The sequence below is a fragment of the Suricata suricatta genome, chromosome 9, assembly GCF_006229205.1.
Source record: "Suricata suricatta isolate VVHF042 chromosome 9, meerkat_22Aug2017_6uvM2_HiC, whole genome shotgun sequence".
NCBI classification, from domain to species: domain Eukaryota; kingdom Metazoa; phylum Chordata; class Mammalia; order Carnivora; family Herpestidae; genus Suricata; species Suricata suricatta.
Window position 1 is genome coordinate 111,241,439 of NC_043708.1, and position 24,290 is coordinate 111,265,728.

At 40.6% G+C, this 24,290-nt stretch overlaps 1 protein-coding gene across 4 annotated transcripts in view; it reads right to left on the minus strand.

Moving 5' to 3' along the window:
• The window catches only part of SIN3A (SIN3 transcription regulator family member A), a 70,417-nt gene that overhangs the window by 28,781 nt on the left and 17,346 nt on the right, over nt 1-24,290 (minus strand). For 3 of the 4 annotated variants that reach the window (XM_029952928.1, XM_029952926.1, XM_029952927.1), the window contains 12 exons: nt 22,466-22,687; nt 18,472-18,648; nt 13,874-13,980; nt 12,898-13,180; nt 11,584-11,835; nt 10,525-10,677; nt 10,230-10,388; nt 8,417-8,506; nt 5,206-5,324; nt 4,441-4,651; nt 4,032-4,148; nt 948-1,186 (listed from right to left, as the gene is read on the minus strand). In XM_029952928.1, the coding sequence (XP_029808788.1) occupies nt 948-1,186; nt 4,032-4,148; nt 4,441-4,651; nt 5,206-5,324; nt 8,417-8,506; nt 10,230-10,388; nt 10,525-10,677; nt 11,584-11,835; nt 12,898-13,180; nt 13,874-13,980; nt 18,472-18,648; nt 22,466-22,654 (2,096 nt within the window). In that variant the 5' untranslated portion in view covers nt 22,655-22,687. The remainder of the gene's footprint in view (nt 1-947; nt 1,187-4,031; nt 4,149-4,440; nt 4,652-5,205; nt 5,325-8,416; nt 8,507-10,229; nt 10,389-10,524; nt 10,678-11,583; nt 11,836-12,897; nt 13,181-13,873; nt 13,981-18,471; nt 18,649-22,465; nt 22,688-24,290) is intronic. The other variant, XM_029952929.1, reaches the window with a different exon arrangement.

Below are 24,290 nucleotides of genomic sequence, written 5' to 3' on the forward strand. Positions count from 1 at the left end.
GGCTCTTCCTTGGCCAGACAAAATAAGCTGCAGGACTTCTGCGAACATTCACTATGCTAACTACTATAAATGCGGAAGTGCAGAGCAGAGAACTTGCATTTGCACTGGAAGGCTCCTCTGCGCTCGGTCTGGGAATTTCTGATGGCAATCACCGATCCAAGCACTCCAGAAGAGGAGAGCAGAAGAAAATCAAAACTGGCACTAGAGCTAAAGAATATCCCACATCTCAAAGCCCAAAATTCAATGCTAGGGGCATGGCAAGAAGAGGAACACTTATGCCGGCTCCTGAAGGGAGGGCTAGGAAGGCACAATGAAACCGGCATTTGCAACCTGTGCAGCAAGTAAGAATCCCTTCCCACCTTCAGGTGATACTGAGAGAGGACCCGGCTGCCAGCTGAGATTCACACTGTGGTCCAGAGTGCCATGGACTGAAGGAGCCCGGGGCTCAGCCCTAGCCCTGGCCTCCCCCTTCATGCCTGGGCTAGGGGAGCACAACACCCCTCTACCCCTCAGGCTGAAGGTTTGTCAGGAGAAAAAAGTAAGACATTCTTGGTAAAAGTGGCAAGCTAGTAATAAGTCTTTTTAAAGTATCAATTTTACAAAGACAAAGAGTGATTTTCCTTATTAAAAAACAAAGGTGTTAACAAATGTTTAGTACTAAGTGGCAGGAATGTGGGTAGTTGTTTTCTTTGTTCTTTTCTAAATTTTAAAATATTCCCTTAAACACAGGGAGCATTCCACTATGGACCTTCAAGGTCTGTTCTCTGCTGCTGCTCACACAGAAGCTCCGCTACGCCATGCTGCACCTGATTTCCAGCAACCAGGGTTGGAGAGAAATGGAGGCCTCACAGGATAACACCCAGGTCGAAAACGAGGGCCTTATTTAATGGGACACTGAATCTGTCATGAAGCACACTAAAGCATGTAGGGGACACCCAGTCAGTTACCTTTTAAGGACAATTGGGACGGCAATGGAGGGGTTCTTCCGCAGGCCGTCAATGATGTCGGCTGCTTTATCAGCATATATCCTCTGGAGTGCTTTTCGGTGAATAACTTCCGATGTGCCCCCAAGGGTGTTGTCCAAGCGAAATTTTGCTTGTTCCTCAGCAGACAAGCGAGAAAGCTTCTTCTGAATTGCTTCCAGAACCCGGATCGTTGCCAGATTGGTCTCTAAAACTACATCAAGCTAAAGCAAAAGAGAGTGTGCTCAGGACCCAAACCAGAACAGAACAGCAGTCAGGAGTATGAAGTAAGAAGTCAAGTTCCTTGGATGTGAATCCCAAGTTCTGCGATCACAGCAGCCACACAAAATTCTACTTCCTTACCAACAAAACAAGGACAATACCATCTACTCTCATAAGACTGTTTTCTAGATTAAACAATACAATCCACATAAAGGGTTTAGTGCACAGTCTGGCATGTAATATCCAACAAATGATAGAAAAGTGGTAATTGTTACGTCTAACACCATCAGTGTGCTTTGCTTAGGACAACTGACTCCCAGACCAAAGGAATCTCACAGGGGGCAATCTTACTGACATTTCCTTCCCCCTGAACTTTCCTGGATTGCTACGATGAGTTACAAATGATAAAACACAACAAAACAAACAAAATACAACATTCCTCAGAAGACCATTCAGATTGTATCAGGGTAACCTGAAATATTTAGTCTTGTTCCACATCCCGTAAGAACAGTAACTATCGTTCCTTAAGGACTTCAATGCTGGGGCACCTGTGTGGCTCCCACTCAACCTGTGTGGTTGAGTGTCCGACTTCGGCTCAGGTCAGGATCTTGTGGAGTTTGAGCCCTGCATTGGGCTCTGTGCTAATAGCTCAGAGCCCAGAGCCTACTTCAGATTCTGTGTCTCCCTCTCTCTGTCCTTGTGCTCTGTCTCTAAGATAAATAAATATTTAAAAAGGGGGGGTTGGCACCTGGGTGGCTCAGTTGGGTTAAGCGTCCAATTTCGGCTGGAACCTTCATTAGATTCTGTGTCTCTCTCTCTCTCTGCCCTGCCCTACTTGTGCTCTCTGTCTCTTAAAAGTAACTGTTAAAAAAAAAAAAAAAGCAGGGGGCTTCAATGTAGTATCTGTGGGTAACCATCTAAATCCTAATAAAATTCCTGGAACTCACTTTGGGGCAAGGGCGTAGCCAGAGCTGGTTAAGGATAGGACTGGCAACCTTTGAGCTAACTTTTTTCCTACGGGTAACATAAGATTCTCTAAATGAGAAACAAAAAACTTAGTAAATGAGTAGTGTCAGGGCCCTATGACCAAACGCCTACAGAAGTTTTCCCTAAACTTTCTAGTTTGAGGACTGTGGCAGTAATTTTCTGTAAAATTTCTAGTTCATCTTCTGATTATGGACAAACGATAAACTGAACCTCCAGGCTCCCTTGTGATAAGACAGGGCTATCTAACTAGTTCCGGCAAATGAGTGTGGGCAGGTAAGCTGAAGCAGTGTTTATTACTTCTAGGCTAGAGCATTTAAAGGTGCAAGGCCCTTCTGAGCTCTTTTCCCTCTAGTGATTGGCAATAATCAAGATGGTGGCACTTGGTCAGCCTAGTTCCTCGAAGTAATTCTGATGAGAAGGATCAAGAAATAAATCTGTTTTTTTCAAGCCACTGAAATTTAGGGGTTGTCTACACTGCAGGATCACTAACGTATCCTGAGGTATAAAGGAATGCTCCTACCCAATCCTTCATCATCATGCCTATAATCACAGTGTGAAATGCAGATGTTGCCTTTTGCAGGCATACCATTTGAGAATAGGAACACACTGTCAGAAAAGGATGCCAATCTCTGCTTTCTAACTCATCGTCTACCCTTACTCAACACAGGTACAAAGAAATGCTTTCTTCAGACTGATAAAACTTTCCATGGATGTTGTTATCTGTCATAATTTCACTTTATGCGAATGGTTCAAACTCCTCATGAACATTGGGGCCAATCACCTGTCAGTGGTCAAACAACATGTGGCTCTTCATTCAAAACATGCTAGAAACAGCTGAATCAAGTGTGAAGAGGGATGGCTGGCAGAGCGAAGTCATATGGATTTCAAAAAAGAGCAAGATATCTCCTATCTATATGAATAAGCAGGGCCAGTTGCTTTTATATAATAAATGCATTAAATAGGATACACATCATTTTACCTCTTTAAACACACTGAACATTCCCTTTTCTATTGATGAGATCAGCAAACTGGACACTTTAACAATCTCAGCACTCCCACTGCTGGTACAGAGGCTCTACCAGCTCACTTGTTCACTCCGGCTGTTCCCTTCCCAACTACTTTTATATTTTTTTAATTTTTTTTAATGTTTATTTATTTTTGAGAGACAGGGAGAGCGAGCGTGAGTGGGGAAGGGTCAGAGAGAGAGGGAGGGAGACACAGAATCTGAAGCAGGTGGCAGGCTCTGAGCTGTCAGCACAAAGCCCGACGCGGGGCTCGAACCCACAAACCATGAGATCATGACCTGAGCCGAAGTGGGACACTTAACCGACTGAGCCACCCAGGCGCCCCCCTTCCCAACTACTTTAAAATGAAGCCCTAATTTTGCTTTCTTTCACAAGGAGCCAAATCAATCAGATATAGATAGAAGAATTCCAGTCCTCACAGGAGAGCTGCTTTGCTAATAACTCTATCAAGATACCTGCTAACAATAAACACTTCAAAATAAATAATTAAACCTCTTTAAAACAGTTCAGACAGCCTTAACAAATACTGTTTTAGATACCCTGTAAAACACAATTAACTTTTTAAAGGCTGTTAAAAATTCAAGGGAGTATTACACAGCCATCAAAGGATAACTTTAGTCAACAAGGTTAAAGTGGCCCAGACAGGTCACATATGCCATAAAACAGTATTAATGTATCTGACGAACTTGTGAAGCCTGGTAAATATGACAATAAGTACTTACTACTGAATACAAGCCTTGTCTTAAAGGCCAAACCTCACAGACAGATATTTAAGAGAGCTTAGCATTCAGCACCTCCTATTTCCTCAACTTCCAAGTGATAAAGGAGCTTGTACCTCAAAGCGTTCATCTTCACAACGATAGATATGTTCTTCATACTGGGTCTTCTTGGAACTAACAAAGGTGGAGTCCTCAGACCAGGAAGGGAAGGAAACCCACGTATCATTTAAAACCTTTGAGTAAAGGAAGAGAAATTGAAGGCAAGGTGTAAAACCTTTCTGGTGATGAAGCACTCTCAACAAAAAGACAATTCTAGGGGATGGAAGAAACCATTAACATTGCAACTTTCATCTTTAGTAAGTTTGCAAAAGATAGGAAATCTGGAAATAAATATAAAACATTTTCTTCTGGAAAAAAAGAGATGGGCCTTGATTTCCTCATTTATATAAATTCCTGATCCCTGGTGCCACTCCCTCTGGAGGAAACTGAGGAATGAGGACTGATCCTTTCCAGGAAAAGCCTTACCTCTTTACAGAGAGGAGTCCGTCCTGTACACTTGGGCTGCTGGTAACTCTTTGGAAGGGCCCGATAGCTGGAGCCCAACCGTTTACAAGAGGCATAATCTATCTCCATGGCAATGCCCTCTGTGGCTCGTTCCTTTGGAAAGGTTTCCAGATGTACAGACTCCTTATAGCCCAGAAAGTTTTTAAACCAATTAAACAATTCAGGGAATTTCCTGAAGAATCAAAACCAAAAACTGGTGAGTAACTAGAAGCATGATGCAGTTATCCTGAGATATGGCTATTTGGTGCCGGGTCGGAACTCTGCTACCAGGGACAAATTCCAATGACAATTATTATTTCCTGTCTAAGAAGCACTGCTTCTGAGCATCTGGCTTCCCCTTTTCTTGTAGAGCGCTCCAAAACTAGTCAGGGTGCTGATGGAGGAGCTGCACTGAAATTAAGCAATAACCAGCTGCTCTTCTAATCAAGAAGACCACTTTAATGTTTGCATAATTCTTAGGTTGTCAAATAGAGTCAGGATTCTAGAACCCTGGAAGAGACTTGTCTTTACAAACATCCAACATTGGTCAGGGGATGAAGAGACCCCTAGTCTTGGCTGATGCCTTCTCTATTTTTCCATCTCTAGAGTTAAACTAGAAGAAGTCCCACAGGACTCTTGTGACTTTGACATTTTATGAGGCAAAAATAGATCATAATGGGTACGCTGACTATCATATATCCTCAGCTCTACACCACACATCAGGGCTAAGCCCCTCTTTCCACTTACCCCAGGAAAGGAGAGACTAACTGCACAAGCTCAGCCCGAGAGATCACTTCCTGATTAAATATAACAAGACAGCGCAGGAAATTTTCGTAGGCCTCTGCACTCCGCAGAGCCTTTCGGACCTTATGGAGACAACCAGAAGAGAAATAGTTAAAGGGGGAATCAAGAAATCTTAGATTGCTTTTAAAAGAGTGGGGAAATTTGGAGGCGCCTGGGTGATTCAACTGGTTGCCCATTTGACTCTTGATCTTGGCTCAGGTCATGATACCAGGGTCATGGGATTGACAGTGCAGAGCCAGCTTGAGATGGTCTCTCTCCCTTTCTCTGTGCCCTTCCACTGCTCGTGTGCTCTTTCTCTCTCAAAATAAATAAATAATATCTTAAAAAAAGGAAACTTGGCAAAATACTTATGTATGAAATAATATAATCTGTGGGATTTGTCTCCAAATAACCCAGGGTGGATTAGAGTACATGAGAAACAAGTGCACGGCTGGGCGGTGGGGACTGCTGAGGCTGAACGAGGGGGATGCGAAGAGTCATTTTACTTGTCTCCTTAATTTTACAGATGTTTAAAATTTTTCATAATATAAATATTTTTAATGAGATCCTAAGTAAATAGTACGTTTACCTACTTATATGCTTGATTCTCCAACCATATCAGAGTTACCCAAGTTTTTGCTGCTTCTCCTAACAGATGTTTATGGCAAGAATTTTTGCCAATTCTGTTTTTAAGCTCTGGTAATCTTGAATAATGACTTTCTAAATAAGATGCTTCTATCCTCTGACCTGATAATCATACTGAACTTTAACATCTAAAAACCTAAAAATGTTCAATGGTATACACAGAGTAACGCCAGCCTGGCTAGATAAGCAATTTGGAGTTTTAATTTCAAAAGTGAATCTTTAGCATTGTGGTCCTTTAGTGAGGACTGCAGAGAGATCCTCACCAAACCAATCAGGTTAGCAACAACCTCTTCTCCAGGCTCTTGTATACTTTTATAATGATCTGTCAGTAGATACCATATGGAGTTTGCATTTTCAAAGCCAAAGATGAAAGATAACTATATTTCTTGTTCTAAACACCATATTCACTTACTTTTATGTTATTAGCCTTTAAACATGCACAAAAGTAGACAGAATAGTCTAATGAATTCCATGTACTTACCAAGCCTCAATGATCAATATAAAGTAAATTCTACTTCATCTATAACCATTTCCCCCACCCCTGAATTTTAAAGAAAATTTCAGGGTTGCCTGGGTGGCTCAGTTGGTTAAGTGTCCAACTTCATCTCATGTCATGACTTCATGGTTCGTGAGTTCAAGCCCCACCAGGCTCTGTGCTGACAGCTTGGAGCCTGATTCGGATTCTATGTCTCCCTCTCTCTCTACCCCTTCCCAGTTTGTGCACACGCTCACTCTCTCTCTCTCTGTCTCTCAAAAATGAATAAACATAAAAAAATTTTTTTAAGCAAATATCAGACATTTCATCTAAACAGCTGACCCTTGAACAACACAGGTTTGAAGTGCACCGGTCCACTTACACACAGATTATGATACATACAGTACTGTCAATGTGTTTTCCCTTCCTTATGGATTTAATAGTTCTTTCTCTAGCTTATTATACAGCACATCATACATATAACACACAAAATATGTATTAATCCATAATTTATATTATCAGTAGGGGTTCTTTGGTCAACAGTAGTTTTGGGGCAGTCCCAAGTTATACTCAGATTTTCAACCCCCATTGTTCAAGGGTCAACTGTATATCAGTATATATCTCTAAGAAATAAGTGTCCCCAAAACAAAACAAAACAAACCCAGAAAACAAAAAATGTCATTATTCATTTAAAAATTAACTTATTCATATCCTACCCTCTACTCTTTCATTGTCATTTGCTGGTTGTGACCTGGACTTCCAATTTCCCTTAGAAGTACCAAGTGCCCAGGCAGCCCTCAGAAATGGTTCAACTCATGGCCAGGGGACTCGGTTGTTAGACAGGCCAGCTCACACAGGCACAGCAGGCTAGAGAGATAAGGAGGCACCAATCATGGGGATGCTAAAACACCAGCCCTTTTGCAAAAACCCAAAGGTGCAAGACAGGGTAAATCTGTACCAGATCAAGCCATACTGGTTTTTGCCAAGGAGAAGTCTGACAATTGCCAATTACCCTGATAAAGGCAGCCTGCTAATCATCAAGCTGACTCTAAGGAGGAGGCCAAGACACAGGAAGAGAGTCAAACTAATATACCACACAAATAAGCTTTGTGTTTACACCAGTAAGCGCAACTCTGACAGCTTATCAGGACCAGCTGGAAACTTTGAAAACCAATCAGAATTCCCACAAACCCTATGTTTGATACCTCAAGTAAGTACCACAAGCAATTAGAAGATTTTAAGTCATATTGAGTCCTCAACAAATGGTACAGACCTGGAAATCTATGACAGGGAGCTCCAAACATCTTTTTTTTTTTTTAATGTCTATTATTTATTTCTGAGAGACAGAGAGAGAGAAAGCACAAGCAGAGGAGGGGCAGAGAAAGAGGGAGACACAGAATCCGAGTAGGTTCCAGGCTCTGAGCTGTCAGCATAGAGTCTGATGCGAGGCTCGAACCCATGAATTATGAGATTATGACCTGAGTCAAAGTCGGTTGCCCAACCGACTGAGCCACCCAGGCACCCGCTGCCCCTTTTTAAAAAAATGTTTTTAATGTTTGCTCCAAACATCTTTCAAGAGTAACATCATGCATCTTCCTTTCTTTTTAATGCTTATTTATTTTTGAAAGCGTGCACACCCACTAGTAGGGGAAGAGCAGGGAGACAGGGGTTGGGGTGGGGGGGCCAGAGGATCCGAAGCAGGCTCTGTATTGACAGCAGACAGTCTGATGTGAGGCTCGAACTCGGGAACCATGAGATCATAACCTGAGCTCAAGTTGGACACAGCCAACTCAGCCATATAGGCTACCCATGAGTAACCTCATATATTTTTCAAAAGCATCTTCTACCACAGAAAATGCTGAAAACTACATCACAAAAGTAACACAGACAATGCCACTATTTGTCTAGCTGTGCTAATGGATGCATTGGTCCAAAAGGACCTACAACTTAGAAACTATGTCATCAGCTTGATGCCTCTTAAACAAAATCTTCTTGGGGACGGGGTAATTTGTGTGTGGCATTAATAACCAGTATTATATCTAATTCAACAATTACCTTATCAAAAAATAATGACTCAGTTCCTACACCATGCTTACTGGCGTCTGCCAGAGAAGAATCCTTTAGGCTGAGCAGTTTAGGTTTCTTCTGCAAAAAAAGAAAAAATACAAACATGTAAGATTCGAGGAGTGGAGTTCTCGGAGTTTGATTTTCATCTGTGTTCAATGGGTCCACGAGTGATCACTGCGGATTAGTAATTTGCAACAAATGACAGAATTCAAATCACTCACTCGCTTTATATCCTAAAAGATTTGCACCTATCTTCTCTATCTCAGTTTGCCTGTCAGATTCCCCCCACCCCCCGCCCCCAGAGGTTCACAAATAATTCTACCGCCCAAACAGTCCCTCTACAAATGGTCTCAGCATTACTGTGGTAACAGAATATCCTTACTCTTTCCATTAGCCAAACGTGACTTCATGTGGAATCTAGCGCAACGAGCCCCTCTCCCTAGCTGCGGAGGCAAAGAGTTAAGAGCCCACTGCCAGAACAGGACAAAAATCCATCTTCAACTTTTAATTATAGTTCAATTTAAAAACTCATGAAAAAAAAAAAGCAGTTTATTTTCCTAAAAGAAGGAATGACGATCTTGTCAGCAATATCCTTTCGGAGCAATTTAATACTGCTTCTTCAAAGGCAATGAACAGGCCATGACGTAACTGTCAGACAAGAATTCACTTTTAAAAAGCGTTCTCTCAACTCCCTGCAGAGAAATGTACAAACTCTGGGAGAAGTAGCACATTTACCTCAACCACCTCAGAGTACATGGTCTCAAGAGCCAAAGCCTCCGCTTCTTACACTGCCTAGGGAGAAAATAGCCCCCTTTCTAGTGTTTCCACCTGAGGTCAATCGAGCGTGGGAGGAGACAGCGCAAGAGTGGGGCTCAGCTGCCAACTTGATTCTTGTTACCTGTATAGCCAACACTCTTTCCTCAAGTGAATATAAACTATTACTACATTCAACTTGCTTTCCAAAGGAAGAGCCATTACAAGTACTAAAAAATAGCCCTTCAAAAGTGTGAGCAACACCTAATGTGTCCGTCTTTGTAGTCATCTGTTTGTTCACCAATCACTTTTTACTGTTCAAAATTCCACTAGCTTTTTATTCTTTAGATTCTGTAGACACGGCCATCTCTTCCATTTTACATACTGCTGTAGAAATCACTGAAGCGACATCCAGCACATCCCTCTAGCACAGCCACACTACATCCAAGAGGAAGGGAGCAGGCTTAGCTGTAACAAGAAGCATTGTGTGACAGGTCACTAACAGAAGTTTAAGATCTCTCTCTGCTACAGCCCAAAGGCCCTGCCTTAGAGATTTGGATGATACCGATGAAATCTGGCAACTCAACACAGAATCCTGGGCAGGCTGGGCCTCTTGACCAAAGACATCTCACAAAGTATAGACACTCTACTCACAGCAGGACTTAAGAGATCACTGACTTAGTCGTGAAACAATGATCAAGCTTAATAACCATCCTCAGCACAAGGCAGGTTGAAGATCAAATGAGAAGGGAGAAATCAGTAAGTCTCAGAAACGTCTGATAGCAAACAGAGACATGACGGCGGATAGCAAAGAAAAAACAGAGAAAATACTAAAAACTCAAAAAGTACAGTAATCTGTGCAACATTCTTTTGCAAAGCCAGATAAGCAGCTTTGCATCGAGTTTCTGTGACATACACCAACTCACCCCGAGTTCCCAGGATCCAACTTTCAACACGCTTAGGGGAAGAACACATGAACAACCCTAGAATACTTGTCTGCGAGAACAGCTCCCAGAAGTCAAAACGTGCAGGCGCTGCCCTTTCTCACCTTCACCGGAGGGGTGGTTCCGGTCCCAGAGTGCCTTCGGATCTGGCAGCCGTTCTGGTTGGGCCTCTGTGGCTTGTTGTTCAGCTGGGGCTTCTTCACGGTGCCTCCATGGTCATTTCTCACAGAATCAACCTTCTCAGCTGTGGTTTTGCTTAAAAGCTAATTAAGACAGATGAAAGAGATTAACTCTCTTACCAAAGCAAGGGTATCATTAGAAAAAGTTCCCTCCTGTTTCCAGCTTCCTAACTTTTTAAGATGATAATTCTAAATAGCACAGTTCTTTCTAAAAACTTACCACAGAGCTGTTGGCATCTGGGAGGAACTGTCCAAACTCTGACAACAGATCTTCCTGATTTTTAAAAAGACGAGCCACCTGGGCATACACCTCCTGCTCAGTCAGTGCTGGGGTGTAGTTTCCTCCAGCTTCCTTGGCATTTCGCTGCTCTTTCTGACAGGAAATTGCAAATGGGAAGATACCATATGAGAGGGCCACTGTTTTGAATGACTACCTTTTGCACACTTTCTGGGATGTCTGACAGGAGCTCTGTAGGTTATCTACTTGGGCTGTAGTTAGGGGAAAAAAATCTGTGTTCTCAGCACCTGTTTTAATTGCAAGCTTTTAAGCTGAGAAATGAGAAGATGATGGCTGATAACTTTTTTAAAACTGTGACAGGGGCAGGGCGCCTGGGTAGCTCAGTCAGTTAAGTGTCTGACTCTTGATTTCAGCTCAGGTCTGATCTCACGGTTCGTGAGTTCGAGCCCTGCATGGCGCTCTGTGCTGACTGTGGGAGCCCATTTGGGATTCTCCCTCTCTCTGCCCTCCCCACCTCCATCTATCTCAAAACAAATAAACAGACTTAAAAAAAAAAAAAGAAAACTAGGATGGGCACCTGGCTGGCTAGATCCGAAGAGCATGCGACTCTTGATCTTGGGGTCATAAATTTGAGCCCCACACTGAGTGCAGAGACTACTTAAATAAATAAATAAACTTAAAAAAAAAAACAACTAGGACACTGTATGTGAATGCTCAGAGGACCACTACCAACCAATAAAAAACAAAACCTTAGAGAAATATCTCCTTTTCCTACTGCGCACGAACTATACTATATAAACCATCCCCTAACTACCCAGATAATAAGTATCTGCTTCACAGTGCAGGAACTTAAAAATCCTGCCTAGCTGGCAATTAAAGTCAGGCAAATCAAATTGGCTTTGTAAGCACACATCACAGTTTCACCCTGTTGACTTCCAGTAAAAATCAGGGGACATAATAGCGGTTAGTCAAGTTCTTCTCCACCCAGATGCCCTCAGCACGTGACCTGGTTAAGACCCGCTGAAAAGGCAACACTCATACCTGATACGTGTGCAAAATTTCCAGGAAGGCTTTGTAGATGTCTGGTTGGCCCTGGAACCTGTTCTTGATTTTATTAACATAGTTGATGGCATGATTAAACTCCACAGGCTGATTGTTCTGCAAGGATGGGGCCGTTCCCAACGAGATTGTCACTGGTGTATGAGGCTGGACAGGTGGAGAACGCGGGGATGCATATGGTGGGAGAGGGGGAGTCTGCTGACTGGCTGGAGTATGTGCTTGTAGTTGGGAAGGCTAAAAAGAAGAAAGTCATTATTCTCCTCAGGAACACAGATGGTCTGACATAGGAAAGAAAGGTCAAAGTAAAGAGAAACAAAGTGTCTAATCAATATACATCCTTTATTTACTCTGGCCAAGCCATTCAGCCCAACTCAAATCACACTGGGCAGGCGTGGGGAGTGTAGAGAATTCAAAGATTCTAATACAGATATTTCAGTCTCAAATTTTCTAAATGCAACCTTAAAAATGGCTACATTTCCAATTACAAGGGAGAATTTTTTCTAATTCAATGTTTAAGCTCACTCAACAGGTGCAAACGGAATAGAAAAAAAAAAACCTCACTCTCCATCAATCTTTAATGTCAAAAGACAACTGTTGCAGGAACTCCACATAAAAAGCTTCCAAACCACCTCTGTCCAGTAGAACTGAGATGATGAAAATATTCTTTATTTGCACTGTCCTGTACAATAGCCACTAGGTCACGAAGCTACTGAGCACCTGAAATGTAGCTAGTACAATTGAGAAACTGAATTTACTTTAAATTTTAATTAGTTTAAATGTAAACACAGTCTTATGTGGCTAGTGGCTACTAGATCAGACAGTACAGATCCAGACCAAGAACAGACCCCACCATCATCACCATCATCAATAGGAGCTTCTCCTTAGCCTGATATGACTCAACCTGATAAATGGAGTGACTTTTAGAAAATGGTGACCGCAAAGGCAGTAGCATAATCCGATCACAGGCTGACCATTTCTGCCTGTGCTATCAACTGTGCTGTCAAAGTACTACTGTACAAATCAGGCTGCTATTTGTTGGGATGCTCATGGGTTCACTGTGCAGGAGGTGGGGACAAAAAAAGAGTCCTTGTAGACTGCTGATGTGTTGATTTAAACAGATATCAAAATATGTGGATTTAGGTAAATGTGAACCATCTTACAGGGATGTGACTACAGCATCTCCTCTAATGAAATCACTGCAACTGACATCTTGGAGTCTTAAATAAAGGGGCAATGTCCAAGGAGAGGGTTTTCTAGGGATGCATTTTACATGAGGTAAAGTTCCCAAGTGCTCACCTTGCTGACTTTGGCAGGTGGGGGCTGAGGAGCTGGCTGGGCAGGAGCTGGGGCTGACTGGGCTGAAGGCTGGGAAGGATGTTGGGGTGGTGGCTGAGGCTGGGGCTGGATGCCATGGGTGGGGATCTGATGAACCTGGCCAGGAGTTGTCACGTTCACCATGTCATTGGTTTGCACCTCAATCTTGTAGCCAGGGGGCAAGAAGGTATTGAAGCCCATAATCAGGTCAGGGTGGCCTTTGAACAGCTGGGACACACGACTAATCACTCCTGGTGTGTCAATGCTGATTAAAAACAAAACAACAAAACACATATACACACACAGAAAAAAAAATTAAAGCGGCAAGGCTGACCAACACCATAGTAAGAAAAAAATTCACATTCCACTAGGTTGTCTGAACAGGAAAACAGGTAAAAATCAACCTGTGTATTACAAAATCAACAAAACACAAAGAACTCTGAAGTCCAAAGCCATTTTAGCCTCATACTCAATGAGACTTGGTCACAATTTTGAACAGAATATACATTCATAACAGTCCTATCAAGCAGATACTCAATAGTATATCTAAAGCTATAATTCGCATGCAAGATCCACCCTCGACACACCAGTATCAATCATTATGTGCCCACATTTTTCATGAGTTACTCTAACAGGGAACCATGCCAGAATATTAGTGTGTCCTAAAACGACTCAAAGAGCTGGTAGTCTAATCATTAACAGTCCACTTCGCTGGACTGAGATGAAGTACTAAGAAAAATTTTAGTTATGAAAAATTTACCAATAGGGAGACTACAAAGTCCAGGGCCCATCATTTTCATCTTTAAAGCAATACACAAAATAAAAGCATGACCCTAAAAATGAAACTCCCCAAAAGGAGGCATCCTTTATCTTTCAGCATATGAGAATAAACAATATCCTCCCTCCAAAATTAACATTTCAAGCGCAAAGCTTGCATACAACCACATATATCTTTTACCTCTGAGATTTAAATTCCTTCATGATGTCAAGGAAATCATTGTAGACCTGAGGCTGACTACCAAACTGCAGCTTCACCTGGTCAAGATAAGACAGCGCATCCTCCACCTGAGGCAGGGATAAAACTCAAGGTTATAAAAAGAAAATAAGCCAAGAATTAAAAAAAAAAACAAAAACAAATGATTTATGCCTAAATAAACACAGTAAATGAAATAAAAATATATAGTAAAGATACATGAAAAGTATTAAAAATTAGTATGGATGCCAATAAAAAAACCCCAAGCCTAAAATAAAAATCAACTCATAAAATCTGTAGCCTTGTGTTAACTGATTCTGGGGAGGATGACTAATGAAAAATCATCACATTGATATTGTTCACTTATTTATTCATTTATTCATTTCACAAATACCTACTAAGCTAAAACATACCATACCAGGCCTAGCATGAGATACTAAAAAGTCAATGACAAACAGGCCACAAGTCCCTGCTCTACAGAAGTTCATTCCCATCTAGTTGGGAATCCTAATATACTGGGGTAGATAGGTGGTCACCGAATGCCCAGAGGGCGCCTCTGCACTAAAAAAACCTCACAGGGATGTAAGGGAAGGCTGCCTGAAGAAGTGATGTCTAAACAGAGTCCTAAGAATGAGTACAAGTTAGCAACAGTGAAGGCAGTGAAGACCTACACAGGAAGAGGAAGCAGCATGAGCAAAATCCCAGACAGGACATCATCTGGTACACTAGGAAAACTGAAGACACTTTAGTGTGGCTGACGGATCTGTGCTGAAGAGGAGGAATGGTGGCAGCACGAGTGGCAAGAGAGTAGAGGAGAGAGGAAGCAGGACCTAGATCCCAAAAGGCCCTGTAAATCTTACTGAAAAGCAGTTGAGATTTTAACATCTGCACTTCAGTATACTCAATTTGGCGACTCAATTTTTGGGGTAAAGGAAGGCTATATTGAAAGGAGGCAGGACAACCAATGGTGTGAACGATAGTGGCTTGAATTATAGTAGCAACCAAAGAATAGAGAGAACGAGATAGACTCAAAGCTTTTTAGGAGGTAGAAGTGACAGGATTTGGGGACTGACTGGATATGGGAAATAAGGGAGAGTAAACATTCACACTAAATTATAAATTATTTGACCATTCACAAAGAGGAAAAAAGACTGAAGGTCTAGAAAGTTAGGAGTCTGATTTAGGACAACTTAATTTTTAGTTGTTCAGGAGACATCCAAGGAAACTACCTTCCAGGTGTTTCCTATATACTCTGGGATGATTTTAAACTATACAAAATATCGAGTTTGGGGAAGTTTCAGAAATAAACATGATTTGATAAGCCCTACTCTTGTAATATATCATAAAATAGAACATTTATGTTCAAATAAACCATTAATTGGTATTTCAAGAGTTGCCTAAACTTCCATTATGGGAAGCTCCATTATGAGAACCATTATGCCACGGTTAATGGGAGTATTTCAGTGCTGCTAGAGCACAATTTGTATACTCTGTCAATACCCACTCATTTCATGGTTGGCTTTTCTGTACCTTAGAAACAACACAACAATTTCTGTGAAATTCAATGGACTATTTAATTCATATTCATAACTTTCCATATTGAAATGTTTCATTAAGGACCAAGCTAATCAACATAAAACTCATTGTTTGCAGAAGAAACAAAGACTTTGGAAGATATTTACGAACAGCATTCACAACATGACAAAGGAGAAATTATCAAAAATAACATGAACAGGCGCCTGGGTGGTTCAGTCTGTTAAGTCTTGATTTAGGCTCAGGTCATGATCTCATGATCGGGCTCCATACTGACAGTGTGGAGCCTGTTTAAGATTCTGTCTCTCCCTCTGCCATTCTCCTGCTCACACTCTCTCTCAAAAAATAAAAAATAAACACAAAATTTTGCATAAAAAAATAAACAAGCATGCTACAGCATAATAATAATTACTACGGAGAGGAAAAACTGCAAAAGCCAGAATGACACAAATTTTATGTGATGCGTGTTATGTCTGGAGGAAAAAAAAAGGACTGGTCACAGTAACTGCAGTTTAAATTAGTTACAATTCTACGCTTTAAAACATCCAGCAGGATGGGGCACCTGGGTGGCTCAGGCGGTTAAACGTCCAACTCTCGATTTCGGCTCAGGTCATGATCTCAAGGTTCGTGAGATCGAATCCTGCACGTGGGCCCCTTGCTGACAGTGCAGAGCCTGCTTGAGACTCTCTCTCCCCCACTCTCTGCCCCAATGCTGCTTGCATGCACTCTCTCAAAATAAATAAATGAATATTAAAAACAAAACAAAACAAAAAACCCACCGAGCATGACGATCACATTATAAATGAACTATCTGCATGTAAGAATAGGGAGGAAATTGTCTCATTACACAAAAGTATAGCTCAACTCTTTACAGAAGCATGTATTCAGCTCTGGGAACCACAACTCAGAAGAAAACAACTTGAAGCTAGCCCTTTGGGAAGCTACAGATTTAGGGAACCACCTGGAGAGGCTTCTAGACTGCTGATGCATTTTCTTCGCTCACTTCTACAGGCATTTATTATTGAGGTCCCTACCCTCTGGAAGTTCATGATCTTGGGGGGGACTAACACAAACAACTGTAAAGAGAACTTGGCTTAAGATGTGCCAAATAGCTATGCTGCTAACATTCAACAAGTAGCTAAATCACACCAAACATGCCTCAAATTATTCAAATCCTCCTTGTCATCAATCTGCCAAAAACAGACAAGAAAGTATAGACAATGCTGATGCTTGAAATAACCTAAGTATTTTCACGGAACACTTGCTTATTATAGAATAAAAATAGTTTATTGAAGTTGATTCAAATGCTTGTAAAGCATTTTAAGACTGATATAAAAACGGCAGCCAGTGGGGAAATAATGAATGAGGCTACACGGGGGCACAAGAAAGCATTTTACGTCTCCTCATCAGAAGGGAAATTCAACAAGTTATTGTGTTCAGGAATCATACCCAAGAGCAAGAAGAGAAAGAACAGAGCACGAAGTCCTGCTTCTCGTCTGCCCATGACTCACTCTATCTATAACCCCAACTCCAAACCCCTTTCTTGCTTCCTTGACAGCTTTGTAGAACAGACAAAGCACAGTCTGTATCCTTATACCTGAGTGAGGGAGGCGAGTAAAACAGGGGCTGTGCTTTGAGAGGACTGGCTGAAAAAGGCTATACAAATACCTACTTTTGTTAGTTTCATAGACAGTTTAGAAGCTCTTTTGCAATATTAGGGTATTAACTGCTGAATATAGTATTAATCTGGAATTAAATCATGCCAAACTTTAAAAAAATATTTTCAGGACTATGTGAAGTGCTAAGTTCACAGCAATAATACAGTTTGGTACACAGCCATCATTCTACAAGCAGTCAAAATATTTTAATGAAAACATCAATGTATTACACAAATTCTCCCAAAGACAGAGCCAAGAGTAAAGCTTCAGGCCCAAATAATCTGTATTCTCTTTAAAGACTATGCCTAAGTATAGTCAACTCTTAATTACTTAAGCTACTACAGACAAAGTAAGTTTTACAAAATCCCTCTATGTAGCTTAGCTTTGGCATGCTTTATATTTATGTAGCACTTAATTCCTTAGGCCAATATTAAACAAGTTTCTGAGAACCCAAACCAATGAGGGCAGGAATCAGGGAGACCTAGATTAAGTATAAAGGAAAACAGAAGGCTGAAAGGTTTGCTACACATGGATGTGTTCTTCAAGGGTATACTATTCATTCTTACCTGGAAGCTATTTGATTATGCTGATCTGACCACACAAAGACCCAACATCTTATCTCTTTGTATTTCTTTAATTTTGTATTTCCTGCATTTGATTTTAAATTTTATATAAATGTAAAGTTAGAAAAACTGGTATCTGGAACAATCACATAGTTCGAAAAGTAACATTCAAGGAGGCGGAGAGAGAGGGTTAGCTGAGAACACAAGCTTCACTTCTCCACAGATGCCTCATGAATTTTAAGAGCACTGAAAACCTACAGCACATACTCAGCAGAACAGATGAAAACACTGACATTTCATTCACAATTCTAGTCTTCCCCAATCTCTATAAAGGTTCCCAAAAGAGGAGCATGTGTTTTACTAAGGATGGACGTAAAGATGAAAGCCCATTTGGCTATTTATAAACAGGGATAAAAAGATTAAATCACCAGATAATACTGGACCCAGTTAGTGTACAGTACAGCAGCCAACCATGTGTATGCTCAATAAAACCTTATGCCATGCTAAGAACTAAGAGTTCAAAAGGAGGCATCTAAAAAATGGACTTTGTTTGTTTCACATGGAAACAGTCCCTCAATCCTGGATACGTCTGAGTACTACGTATTCGTACATTCCAAAAACATTTCTTGAATGTATTCTCTGGATCAGGCACTGATGCTAAAATGGGAAATCTAAGTAGGTTTCAAACAAAAAACAAAGTAAAACTTCTTGTGATTCAATCCCTCATCTAGCATATCAAAAGTTATAATGTCACTACTAACAAGCTGAAGCTGAAGCTTCCTGCTGAGAGAGAGAACTTTTTAATGGAAGAAGAGGAGCTGAATATCACCTTAAGCCTCTGAAATTGCTGCTGTCCCTGCACTGGTGCAACTGGCGGGGCCGGATGAGCATGACTCTGGACCACCTGGCCTCCGTGGGGCTGCACAGCTGTTGGGTGATGATGGCTGCTGTGAACCGCTGCGATGGCGGGCCCGTGACTGCCAGAGCTCTGTGGCACTGCTGAAACCTGGGGTGGACAAAATGCAGACAAGAAACTTCAAGGCTTCTGCATTCTTCCCCAGATGCATCTAAAAGACATGCATATGTATCTTTGCACACGCAAAGATAATTACAGATTTTCCTTCACTTGCAATGGGGTTACATCCTGATAAATCCATTTTAAGTTGAAAATATCCTAAGTCAAAAATGCATTTAATACACCTACCCTACCGAATGTCACACCTTAGCCTACTACCTTAAGTGTGCTCAAAACACTTACAGTAGCCACAGCTGGGCAAAATCATCTCACACAAAGCCTATTTTATAAGAAAATATTGAGTATCATATGATATGCTGAATATACTAAAAGTGAAAAGCAGAATGGAATGGTCATAAGGGTATCTATCAGGTGGCTCAGTCAGTTAAGCATCTGACTCTTGATTTCAGCTCAGGTGGTGATCTCACAGATTCGTGAGTATGAGCCCCACATGGGGCTGACAGCACAGAACCTGCTTGGGATTCTCTGTCCCCCTCTCTGCCCTTCCCCTGCCTGCATGTGCATGTGTGCTCTCACTCTCAAAATACATAAAATTTTTTTAATAATCCATATTTAAAATTCCAAGCATGGTTTCTACTGCATATCACTTTTGCACTGTTATAAAGTCAAAAAATTGGAAGTCAAACTATCCTAAGTAGTGGAACACCTGCAATTAGAAACCCAAAATTTCCACAAAAGGGAACTGATGAAATAGATTAAAGCCCACCCATATTATAACAGAATTCTCTGCAACTATTAGAAATTATACAGTTCAATACTTCTCAAACTATCTATGGCAAAGAACCAGTCTTTCTTTTTTCTTAAATTCCAATCCATCATGGGGCACTACTTTTAATAAAATACTATAAAAATGAATTACTAGAGAATTGAAATAAAAAATACATAAGATCAAAATTTTCATTACATTTTACAGATATATTACAAAATTACTATGTCCAAATCGCTATAAGTTTCTAAACATTCTCAATTTCTATCCCTTTGTCATTACAGATTAGTAAGAAAGTATACACATCAACCATCTGTGGACCACACTCTGAATAGCACTGAGACAGGCATATGTTTTGACATAAAATGTTCAGAATCCATAAGTTTAAGGTATTCGTGTGTTGTGTATGGATTTAAACTTAAATGTTTCTTAGGAAGCACATTAAAAAGCAGTATCTATAAATCAATAAAAATATTTTAAACCTTAGATGATGGATTTATAGCAAAATGTTAGCATTTTGTCTTGTGGTGAGATTAGAGGTTTTTATTTTGTTTATCCTTATTTGCTACTTTTATCCCTACTCATTTATTTTGTTTATCCTCATTTGCTAAACAAAACTTTCTTCCAAATTGTTAGTGGTTTGGCCTCAAACATAATTATTTTCTATTCTTTCTCTTGTCCTCTTGTAAGATCAGTATGAAATAAAGCACAAGCTCCTTTCCTTCCATTTTTATTGCAGAAAATGCTATATAAGATTTCCAAAGCTTTTTTTATTTTCCTATTTCAGAACTGTTCATCACCACAGGAGACAACTAAGAAGATACCTGATTTGCTTGTCTCCACAATGAGGAGATTAACCAACCTGAGACTCCTCTAAACAATGGAAGTTGTATACTACAACGTAAGGAAGGGTGGTTTGTTTTTCCCGAGTCTGCATAAACTTATAAAGATTCCTCTGGACAGAGGGGAGGGTGGGAGATAGACAACTACTTACAAATCCACACAAACAATACTATACACACTAGGAGTAAAAAGAAACTAGGCAATTCTAAAAATTCTGTGTCTTGCAAGAAGGGTTATCATTCTGAGCTTCTATATTCCAACATGCATGTTTTGAACAGTTATTTAAAAGACTATTAAGACTATAAACACTCGAGATGACAAGTTTTATGTGAGCACATTATAGTTTCTAGTATATGAATATATGTCACCATCCAAGGGTAGGAAATACTCCCAAGGAAAACAAGCAGCCTTTCTTTCTTCTAAGACCTAACTTAAAGATCTGATTTGTAGCAGTCCTCTGACTGCAGCCCACAGCCCCATAGGAGGGCACGATACTGCTTCGGGGGGGTGGGGGGGGACTCCTGAGAAAGAATGACACCTAAGGAATCACCATCTCCTGCTTCACCTGAATTTCCCTCTTCTTTGTTTTCTTATGATAAATTCTGAGAAATTTACGGAATTATGGAATTGCTAGATCAAAAAGTAATTAAAGATTCTGACACAAACTGTCAAATAGCTCTTAAGAAAGATTACACCAATTTATGTTCCCTGTATTAGCCACATTGTTCTAAAAGTCACTAACAATTTAGGCTGAAGAAGGCCTCTCCAGACCATTTAAATAAATTATGGTTCGGACTGATCTAGAATGAAGTAATATAAATGCAGTGATTTTTTTTTAAATTACTTAAATCTACACAGATGTATTCAAGTGGAAGTTGTCCAACATACGTTAAGTGAAAAGAGCAAATAGCAGAACAATGTATACAGTATCATACAGATTCTGTAAAAAGAAGTGTATCCAGATAGGTAGGCGGGTAAATACAGATATGCTTGTATATGCATACAGTTTTGGACACTCAAGAAATGCACGAATGGGTTAAAGTCTGAAAAGTCAGAGAAACAAGTCAACTTATATCATTTTTTCCAAAAAAAACCATGGTGATATTTACTTTCATAATTAAAAAGGGCAAAACCCAAATTTCTTCCATTTCCACAAAACAGAGTAAACACAGAAAGATCAGCACTGGCCAGGATGAAGAACGCCAGGAATACACAGTGCTGGTGGAAATGTAAATTGGGACAACTCTGAAGAACAATTTGACGTTACCTGCTAAAGGTGAAGTCGCACACACCCTATGACCCAGCAATCTCTCTCCCACATACCCAAGAAACTCTCCTTCATGTGCCCCCGAACCTACTGAGTGGTCTGCAAGATAAGGAGTTTGCACCAGAATGTAAACCAACTACTTCACAGTAAGTACACTGTTTAATCCAGCTGTCTGTTTCCCCTATGGCAAGGTTTTTTTGACTTAAAAAACACAACACATGGATTTAAGTTCTGATGCAAGCCTATCTTGTCATGGATTGCCACTGTGAGCAGCACTGCACTAGAAGAAATACCTAACATCAGCCAACGGCACCTTTCGAACAGTAAAAATCTGGAACAGCCTGATGGTGCAGCAACAGAATGAATAAATGCAAATATTCACATAATTAATAAAAGAGTAAAAATGACAATTATTTACACACAAAAATACACATAAGTCTTGGGAACTGCACTGAGAGGGGGGAAAAAGTGAGTTAAAAAATATAGGAACGCCTGGTTGGCATGTGACTCTTCATCTCAGGGCTGTGAGTTCAAGCCCCAAGTTGGGTGAGGAGATTACTTAAAATTAAATCTTTAAAAAAGAAAAAGAAAATATGTTTTCATTTATATAACGTTAAAGAATAACCAAACTTAATAATTTTACTGTCTAGAGGTATAAACAAAATGATTTGGGGGCACTTGGCTAGCTCAGTCAGTGGAGCATGAGACACTTGATCTTGGGGTTGTGAGTTTAAGCCACACACTGGGTACAGAGATTACTTAAAAACATTTAAAAAATAAAAATCTTTTAAAAATCTGTGAGATGGCTATACAAGTATACATTACTTTTGTTATTTGTTACATCTTACTTACGTATATACCATAAGTATAATTTTATACATTACTGAATGCTTAGTAAACAATTTTCTTAATTGGATGAAATCACCAATGCTCCTCCCTTACACCTGGTCCCTTGGTGGGCTCCAGTTTACCTGATAGCTGGGTGTCACCGAGTACTGAATTCCCGTGGCTGACTGCATGGTCTCAGACACTGCTTCATATACAGGAGGGGCAGGGGCAAGTACCCGGTGCTGGTGAGGAAAAGCCTCTGTGCTACCAGGGATCCGACGCTGCTGGGCCGCATACACCGGTGACTCCTGGTCATCCAAACGTCGCTTCATTCTGCACTCATGCTCAGGGATACACTACAAAACCTGCAGACACCAAAAACATTGACATGCAAACCAAATTCGCACTCCAACATGATGTGTACAACTTAGATCGAGAGTCAGATGCTCTACTGGCTTAGCCACCCAGGTGCCCCTGATGTGTACACGTTAGGACTAGTCGCCCAAACTTATTATAAGCTCAACTCCCAGAGCAACTGTCTTCTTGACGCTGTAGATGTGGTCGCTGGCTAGTTTAAGTGTATGACTGCCCACATCGCCCTCACAGCAGACAGTGTTCCATAACCAAAAGACAGAAATGTAAATAAGAGCATAGTCTGAATTTGGGGCTACATAGTTGAAAAATAACATCCAACTTTAAAAACACAAAAATATACCTTTCTTTTCTTTATTCTCTAGTTTTCTCTTCAAATGCCATTATTCCTAACATTAATTACATATTTACATGCTACAAAAACATTCAAGTGCTTCTTCATAACTCCACTCAAAGCCTAGTACTATAATTGTGGTCTAATTTTTAAAATATCAACTGTTTAACAATTAAATGGTATCATGAGAGTGCACCAGGCCAGGAGTGAGACAACAATGGTTCTAGACTTGCTGATCTAAGGGGCTATGTCATTTCAACAACTTCCTTGTTTCATGTGAGTTTGTTTCTCAAATTATAAAATGAGGTTGGAAAAGATCACTTCTAAGATTTCTTCTTACTCTAACATTCCTTAACACTGAGGAGATTCCAGAGTCCCTTATTAATATTCCTCTGTGAATATTAATTTCTGAAAGAAAGACCCTTTCTTTCCTGTAGGATGTAAATAGTCTAGTGATACTCCAGCTGGGAGGGAATTCAGTCTTGTTCTCTTCAGGGTTTTCCCAACATCTATAAGCTTCTTCCAGGAAGGGTCCTTTCAACTTTGTCTACACTGCCCAGAGTCCTATCACATACACTCAAATACTGACCATGCAAAGAGAAAGAATGACAGTAATAGTTAACATAATAATAGCATATCTGTAGTGCCTGGGTGGCTCAGTCCATTAAGAGTCAGACTCTTGGTTTTGGCTTGGGTCATGATCTCACAACCATGGGACTGAGATCCTGCTGACAGCACAGAGGCTGCTTGAGATTCTCTCTCTCCTTCTCCCTGCTCTTCCCCTGCTCGAGTTCTCTCTCTCCCAAAATAAATAAATTAAACTTAAAAAACAGCATATAATGAATCCCAACCAGCATTCTACACAATTTACAAGTATTATCAGAGTCCCTACAACGACTCTATAAGCAAGGTGCTGTTATTCTCTATTTTATAAATGAAGAAATTGAAATACAAAGATTAAGTCAACGTTCAAGGCTGCACAGCTAACAGGCAAAGCTGAAATAGCAGTCTGCTATTTCAGAGCCTAAATTCTTACCACTTCACTATCTCCTATCTCTCACAGAGGAAGAAATAAAGGAAGAAGAGTCCCTTTACTTAAGACACACATGCATTGAGCAACTTCAGCTTTCTTTAACCTCTCCCACACTAGGCTCATTCATTCATTCTTCAGCCTCAACCCAACAAAGCAGGAAAGCTTTTGTGGCATTCATTCATTCAATTAGCAAATTCAGGGAGCAGCCATGAAGGTGTTAGGTGCCCTA